Source organism: Salmo salar, chromosome ssa03 (genome assembly GCF_905237065.1).
Source record: "Salmo salar chromosome ssa03, Ssal_v3.1, whole genome shotgun sequence".
Taxonomy (NCBI): Eukaryota; Metazoa; Chordata; class Actinopteri; order Salmoniformes; family Salmonidae; genus Salmo; species Salmo salar.
In genome coordinates, this window is record NC_059444.1 from 2898505 (window position 1) to 2907214 (window position 8710).

General features: G+C 39.1%; 1 protein-coding gene across 1 annotated transcript in view; it reads left to right on the top strand.

Annotated features, from left to right (window-relative positions):
• Positions 1-956: 956 nt before the first annotated feature.
• The window catches only part of st6galnac5a (ST6 (alpha-N-acetyl-neuraminyl-2,3-beta-galactosyl-1,3)-N-acetylgalactosaminide alpha-2,6-sialyltransferase 5a), a 110211-nt gene continuing 102457 nt past the window's right edge, over positions 957-8710 (top strand). The window contains exon 1 of the mRNA XM_045714397.1: positions 957-1301. Within this exon, the coding sequence (XP_045570353.1) occupies positions 1287-1301 (15 nt within the window). The 5' untranslated portion in view covers positions 957-1286. The remainder of the gene's footprint in view (positions 1302-8710) is intronic.

Here is an 8710-nt window from a genome sequence, read left to right on the forward strand (position 1 = left end):
TGTAAATCACCTGTCCCCATATGGATATATAGGGTAAAACTATGATATATAATATCTATTGTAAACTACCTGTCCCCATATGGATATATAGGGTAAAACTATGATATATTATATCTATTGTAGTACCTGTCCCCATATGGATATATAGGGTAAAACTATGATATATTATATCTATTGTAGTACCTGTCCCCATATGGATATATAGGGTAAAACTATGATATATTATATATATTGTAAAACACCTGTCCCCATATGGATATATAGGGTAAAACTATGATATATTATATATATTGTAAAACACCTGTCCCCATATGGATATATAGGGTAAAACTATGATATATTATATATATTGTAAAACACCTGTCCCCATATGGATATATAGGGTAAAACTATGATATATTATATCTATTGTAGTACCTGTCCCCATATGGATATATAGGGTAAAACTATGATATATTATATATATTGTAGTACCCTGTCCCCATATGGATATATAGGGTAAAACTATGACGTCGGCAACAATGTTCAGACACTAACAGTTATTATTAATTGGTATAAGATCCTACGTATACCAGGCCGCGAGACAGGTTACTCCAGCAAGCTGACCTGTCATAAGAGATAAGCCGAACGGACACCAACTCATCACCTTGGACGGCAGCGCAACCGGCGTGAACTTATTAAAAGATCGTCCGTCGGTTCAGAGAGAGTACCGGTACTCAGCGTGAACTGACAGAAAACGGACCCGAATTACATTCAGGAACAACAGACAACCCAGTGGTTAGCGCAGATCGGACTCGGATTCAGCACCAAACCGAAATATGTCTGTGTGGTGTCTTTTGGTTACGGTGGCTCTGCACTGTATTCCAGCATCCCTATTGATTAAAGATACATTTTGTTGCTTGCTTTCTACCTCAGAACCGGAACACAGTCAACTTTAAGACCACGCAGTACTTCCAACAGGAAACATCTGTCCCGTATAAGCTATGAATCGCGGCACCTTGGCTTTCAGTCCATTTCTACCACAGGCAGGCAGAAGGTGATGTGACACACACTCTCTCACACACACACACACACACACACACAGGAGCTGCTAGAAACACAAGAAGAGTCGTCCACAACACAACACCACACCATACCGATGATGACGGGGTGACGGTGGATGGGGACGCGAGAAGGAGAGAAGATATTTTATTCCGCCGGTATATATTAAACGGATTTATACCATGAGGAAAAGTGGAGCTACACTTGCAGACAGCGGGAAATAAGACGACAAAAGGTGCTGCAAAATGAAGACACCTATGGTAAGAGATTGTAGAACTATTATTATTGTCGCGGTGTGCCTATTCTGCACAATTGAACAATGATTCTCTCCACAAGGCATGTTCCTTGTAGCCGCTGTAATGTCATGTAGTCTACTGTAGTTTATTGTTCAGTGCCTGTAACCTAGTGTTCAATTGCTTTTCTAGGATGAAAAGGAGATTACTGCAGGGCTTTGTTCAATAGACACCTGGTGAATTATTAACAAATATGTTACCTTGGAATTTACAGTCGGGTCACTCCTGATACAAGTCGGCGTCCCGGGGGGGCAGGTAGCCTAGAGGTTGGGCCAGTAAGCGAAAGGTTGCTGGATCGAATCCCCCGACCTGACAAGGTACAAAATCAGTCGTTCTGCCCCCTGAACAAGGCAGTTAACTCACTGTTCCCCCATAGGCCGTCATTGTAGGAAATTGTTCTTAGACTTGCCTAGTTAAATTTAAAAAATCCATCAATGTGAGAGGACCTCGGGAAATTGGCCGGTAGAGGTGTGTTGTTAGCTTCAAGTAGGTTTCCGTTTCTCAAAATGTATGGCGAATGTTCCTATTCGTATTACCATAGGCCAGTGGTTCCCAAACTTTTTATATTCCCGTACGCCTTCAAAACATTTAACCTCCAGCTGCGTACTCCCTCTAACACCAAGGTCAGTGCACTCTCAAATGTTGTTGTTTTTGCCGTCATTGTAAGCCTGCCACACACACACACACACACACACACACACACACACACACACACACACACACACACACACACACACACACACACACACACACACACACACACACACACACACACACACACACACACACACACACACACTATCCAATACATTTATTAAACATAAGAATGAGTGATTTTTTTGTCTCAACCCGGCTCGTGGGAAGTGACAAAGAGCTCTTATAGGACCAGGGCACATAATATAATAATAATCAATAATTTTGCTCTTTATTTAACCATCTTACATATAAAACCTTATTTGTTCATTGAAAATTGTGAATAATTCACCACAGGTTAATGAGAAGGGTGTGCTTGAAAGGATGCACATAACTCTGCAATGTTGGGTTGTATTGGAGAGAGTCTCAGTCTTAAATCATTTTCCACACAGTCTGTGCCTGTATTTAGTTTTCATGCTAGTGAGGGCAGAGAATCCACTCTCACATAGGTACGTGGTTGCAAATGGCATCAGTGTCTTAACAGCGCGATTTTCCAAGGCAGGATACACTGAGCGCAGCCCAATCCAGAAATCTTGCAGAGGCTTCTGATTAAACTACATTTTCACACAACCGCTTGTTGCAATTTCAATGAGACTCTCTTGTTCAGATATCGGTAACTGGACTGGAGGCAGGGCATGAAAGGGATAACGAATCCAGTTGCTTGTGTCATTCATTTAGGGAAAGTACCTGAGTAATTGCGCACCCAACTCACTCAGGTGCTTCACTATATCACATTTGACATTGTCCGTAAGCTTGAGTTTATTTGCACACAAAAAATCACACAATGATGGAAAGACCTGTGTGTTGTCCTTGTTAATGCAGACAGAGAAGAGCTCCAACTTCTTAATCATAGCCACAATTTTGTCCAGCACATTGAATATAGTTGCAGAGAGTTCCTGTAATCCTAGATTCAGATCATTCAGGCGAGAAAAAACATCACTCAAATGTACAGCCCCGTTGGAAAATATAAATGGACTGTGAAAATATGTAGGAAAAAAAAGTAAAATATATCAAAATATCAAAATATCAAAATATTAGTATTTATTTATTATTTTATCAAATGTGAATCACATTTTTATTTGGCGTACCCCCGACAGCATTGCGCATAACCCTGTGGGTACACCCCAGTTTTAGGAATACCTGCCTAGGTTATAGGTTAAAATCCAGAACGTTTTTTTATTTATTTTGCTTTAAGCTTATATTCCAAACTGTAACCCTTACCTTAACCATTCAGAGTTAACACCTCGGATTTCATAGGTTGCAAATTCAAATCCAGCAATGGAAAATAGTTTATGAGATGTTTGTTTTAAGCCTATTGTAAACCTTAACCCTTACATTAACCATTCAGAGTTAATGCCTAAACTTTAAACACTTCGAAATTTGACGTTTGAGCAACATGGTTGAACGTCTAATTCTGACGTGAGACTGTGAGAGCTAGTTGAGAATTTCTTGTTTTAAATGTCTTATTTTGTACATTTGAATGTAATGCCTGTTTCAATTGTTCTCTACTATGCAAAGCGCTGGTATACACTGAGTGTACAAAACATTAGGGACACCTGCTCTTTCCATGACATAAACTGACCAGGTGAATCCAGGTGAAAGCTATGATCCCTTATTGATGTCACCTGTTAAATCCACTTCAATCAGTACAGATGAAGGGGAGGAGACAGGTTAAAGAAGGATTTTTAAGCCTTGAGACAACTGAGTTATGGATTGTGTATGTGTGCCATCCAGAGGGTGAATGGGGAAGACAAAACATTTAAGTGCCTTTGAACAGGGTATGGTAGTAGGTGCCAGGCACACCGGTTTTAAGTGTGTCAAGAACTGCAAAGCTGCTGGGTTTTCCAGACTCAACAGTTTCCCGTGTGTATCAAGAACGGTCCACCACTCAAAGGACATCCAGCCAACTTGACAACTGTGGGAAGCATTGGAGTCAACATGGGGCCAGCATCATCTGTGGAACGCTTTCTACACCTTCTACAAGGTCCATGCCCCCGACAAATTGAGGCTGTTCTGAGGACAAAAGGGGGGTGCAACTCAATATTAGAAAGGTGTTCCTAATGTTTTGTACGCTCAGTGTACATACCTGCTCTGTTGATGACGTTACATTATAAACACTACCGTATGGATACCTGCTATGCCTGTGAGATAAGTGATGAGAATTATATTGTGCTATTTACTAAGATGAATTCAAAAGCGACAAGCCATTCAGACAGCCATTCTGATTGAACCTTCAACCTTCATACACTGCATGTCATCTGCATACAGCAGACACTTGATTTCAGTGTTGTGTAGTGTGAGACCAGACGCTGTAGATTCTTCTACTGTTTTGGCCAATTCATTCATGTAGATGTTAAATAGTGTTGGACTTATCGGGCAGCCCTGTTTCACTCCCCGTCCCTGAGAGAAGAAGTCTGTTTGTTTGATTCCAATTTTAACCACACATTTGTTTTTAAGTGTACATTGATTTAATAACGTCACATGTTTTCCCTCCAATACCACTTTCTATTAGTTTATAAAAAAAATACCTTTCTGCCAAATTGAATCAAATGCTTTCTTGAAGTCTACAAAACATGAGTAGATTTTGCCTTTCTTGTGGTTGACTTGTTTGCCAGTCAGGTAGGCCAGTTGAGAACAAGTTCTCATTTACATTTAGCTCTGTCAGGAGGAAAGGGCCAAAATTCACCCAACTTATTGTGGGAAGCTTATGAAAGCTTCCCCAAAACGTTTGACCCAAGTTAAACAATTTAAAGGCAATGCTACCAAATACTAATTGAGTGTATATAAACTTCTGACCCACTGGGAATGTGATGAAATAAATAAAATCTGAACTAAATCATTCTCTATTCTCTAAAATAAAGTGGTGATCCTAACTGACCTAAGACAGGGAATTTTTACACAGATTAAATGTCAGGAATTGTCAAAAACTGAGTTTAAATGTATTTGGCTAAGGTGTATGTAAACTTCTGACTTCAACTGTAGGTCTGTAACAGTTTGGGTCTAGAGTCTCTCCCCCTTTGAAGAGGGGGATGACCGTGGCAGCTTTCCAATCTTTGGGGATCTCAGACGATACGAAAGAGAGGTTGAATAGGCTAGTAATAGGAGTTGCAACAATTTCGGCGGATCATTTTAGAAAGAGAGGGTCCAGATTGTCTAGTCCGGCTGATTTGTAGGGGTCCAGATTTTGCAGCTCTTTCAGAACATCAGCTATCTGGATTTGGGTGAAGGAGAAATGGGGGAGGATTGGGCAAGTTGCTGTGGGAGGTGAATAGCTGTTGACTTGGGTAGGGGTAGCCAGGTAGCATGGTCAGCCGTAGGTCAGCCGTAGAAAAATGCGTATTGAAATTTGTGATTATCGTAGATTTATCGGTGGTGACAGTGTTTCCTAGCCTCAGTGCAGTGGGCAGCTGGGAGGAGGTGCTCTTGTTCTCCATGGACTTTACAGTGTCCCAAAACTTTTTGGAGTTTGTGCTACAGGATGCAAATTTCTGTTTGAAAAAGCTAAGATTTGCTTTCCTAACTGCCTGTGTGTATTGGTTCCTAACTTCCCTGAAAAGTTATGTCGATATAGGACTTGTTTTACTGTGGATATAGATACTTTTGTACCAGTTTCCTCCAGCATCTTTACAAGGTCCTTTGCTGTTGTTCTGGGATTGATTTGCACTTTTCGCACCAAAATACGTTCATCTCTAGGAGACAGAACCCGTCTCCTTCCTGAGCGGTATGACGGCTGCGTGGCCCACTGGAATTGTGATACAGTGAATTATAAGTGAAATAATCTGTCTGTAAACAATTGTTGGAAAAATGACTTGTGTCATGCACAAAGTAGATGTCCTAACCGACTTGCCAAAACTATAGTTTGTTAACAAAACATTTGTGGAGTGGTTTGAAAAACAAGTTTTAATCACTCCAACCTAAGTCTATTTAAACTTCCGACTTCAACTGTATGTGGACTTATAGAGACACACGTTATTATGGGACTTTTTTACGACCCTATATAGTGTTTATGTTGAAGTTGTTTAAGGAATCTACATAGCTACTGTACATTAAATACAATCACGTTTCATTCCAGAATAAGATTACAATATGGAATCTCATTGTAGTTCTGTGGGGAAGCCTACCTATTCCATCAATTATATGCTTCATATTGACCTCTTATTGCAGACAATATATATATATACATTTTTTAAAAAGCACATGGTGACTGGGGATTAGTAGAGAAAGAGAAATCTGAGTCCTGCGGAAAAGGGTGTCAGAGCCAGTATTTCTTGAGATTACTCTAGTCCCTGCAGGGACACAGTGTGTGTGTGTGTGTGTGTCTGTTGGCACACACAGTGTATGTGTTTGTATGTGTTTTTGCGGGGACAATACATCCACTCAGCATGGTGTTCCAATGCCTGGATACTTAGCGGACCGTAATCTGGGTAATTTGTCAACATCTATATCTCTGCTGTGTGTTTGACTGTCTATGTGATTGTGTGTGTGTCTCTGTTCCTCCAGTGCCAAGGGGTCTCTCTCTCTCTTCTCTGTCTCTCTCTCCGTCTCTCTCTCTCTCTCCGTCTCTCTCTCTCTCTCTCTCTCTGTCTCTGTCTCTGTCTCTGTCTCTCTCTCTCTCTCTCTCAATTCAATTTAAATTTAAGGGCTTTACTGGCATGGGAAACATGTTAACATTTACAAAGCAAGTGAAGTAGATAAAAAAAAAAAGATAAATGAACAATACAATTTTACAGTAAACATTACATTAATAAAGTTCCAAAAGAAAAAAGACATTTTCAAATCAAATGTAAGCAGGAATCAGGAGGATAGAGTTATGGTCAGATTTGCCAAATGGAGGGTGAGGGAGAGCTTTGTACGCGTCTCTGTGTGTGGAGTACAGGTGGTCTACAGTTTTTTCCCCTCTGGTTGCACATGTAACATGCTGGTAGAAATGAGATAAAACTGATTTAAGTTTCATCTGTATTTTTCGTAGCTGTCTACATACCACCAAAGAGCGATGCTGGCACTAAGACCGCACTCAATGAGCTGTATTCCGCCATAAGCAAACAGGAAAATGCTCATCCAGAGTCGGCGAAGACCTCAGGAAAAAAATTTGTAGACCTCCACAAGTCTGGTTCATCCTTGGGAGCAATTTCCAAATGCCTGAAGGTACAACGTTCATCTGTACAAACAATAGTACGCAAGTAGAAACACCATGGGACCACGCAGCCGTCATACCACTCAGGAAGGAGACACATTCTGTCTCCTAGAGATGAACGTACTTTGGTACAAAAAGTGCAAATCAATCCCAGAACAACAGCAAAGGACCCTGTGAAGATGCTGGAGGAAACAAGTGAGGTTTTAATGAAATGAAAATGTTTCATTAAAGAAAGACAAAAAGTCAAGTCTCTCTCTCTCTCTCTCTCTCTCTCTCTTAAATTTAAATTCAAGGTGCCTTATTAGCATGAAAAACATTGCGTCAATATTGTTACCATCACCCCCTACTACCCGTACCATAATAATCACAACAACAATAATAATAATAATCACAACAACAATAATAATAATAATCACAACAACAATAATAATAATAATAATCACAACAACAATAATAATAATCCTAATAATAATAATCACAACAACAATAATAATAATCACAACAACAATAATAATAATAATCACAACAACAATAATAATAATAATAATCACAACAACAATAATAATAATCCTAATAATAATAATCACAACAACAATAATAATAATCACAACAATAATAATAATAATCACAACAATAATAATAATAATCACAACAATAATAATAATAATAATCACAATAATAATAATAATAATAATCACAACAATAATAATAATAATCACAACAACAATAATAATATTAACAACAATAATAATAATAATAATAATAATATTAACAACAATAATGCGAATAATAAGGAAGTTACTGACGGTTTCTATTTGCCAATCGGTGGTCACTCAGCCTGTACTTGGTAAGGATCTGTCTCTGCTTCGTATCTCTGACAGAGTAGAGATAATCAGACAATTCATATTCTCTGATAGCAATTTAGTCGGCTTTGGGATTTGATTTTATTTTTGACCAATGTTGTAAATATGAGTCCTTTGATTGGTTCATGATTTTGTTTGGAATTTGAAGCGGTGCTGGTGTCAACTTGGTTGGTGAGGTCCAACACCAGCTGACTGAGAGGGCTCGTTTCTGGGAGACTTGAATTTTGACTTGAATTTAGATGTAGCCAAAATGTTGATGATCTTGTCTGTATTTCCATCACCACTGGAAAGAGGTCCAATTCTGCCCTACATGCATTAGTTGGTGTATTTCTCTGGACTTGTAGGATTTTCCGACAGAATTCTACATGTAGGGCTTCAATTGGATGTTTGTCCAACATTTTAAAGTCCAGTTTATTGAGTGGCCCCCAAACCTCACTTCCGTAAAGAGCTATCGGTAGGATTACACTGTCAAATATTTTGGTCCAAATTCTAATTGGGATGTTGATTTTGAATAATTTCATTTTTATTGCATACAATGCTCTGCGGGCTTTTTCTTTGAGTGCGTTCACTGCTATATTAAAGTTTCCTGATGCAGATATGGTATTTTTTTTATTTTACATTAACGTAATTTAGCAGACGCTCTTATCCAGAGCGACTTACAAATTGTGCATTCACCTTATGATATC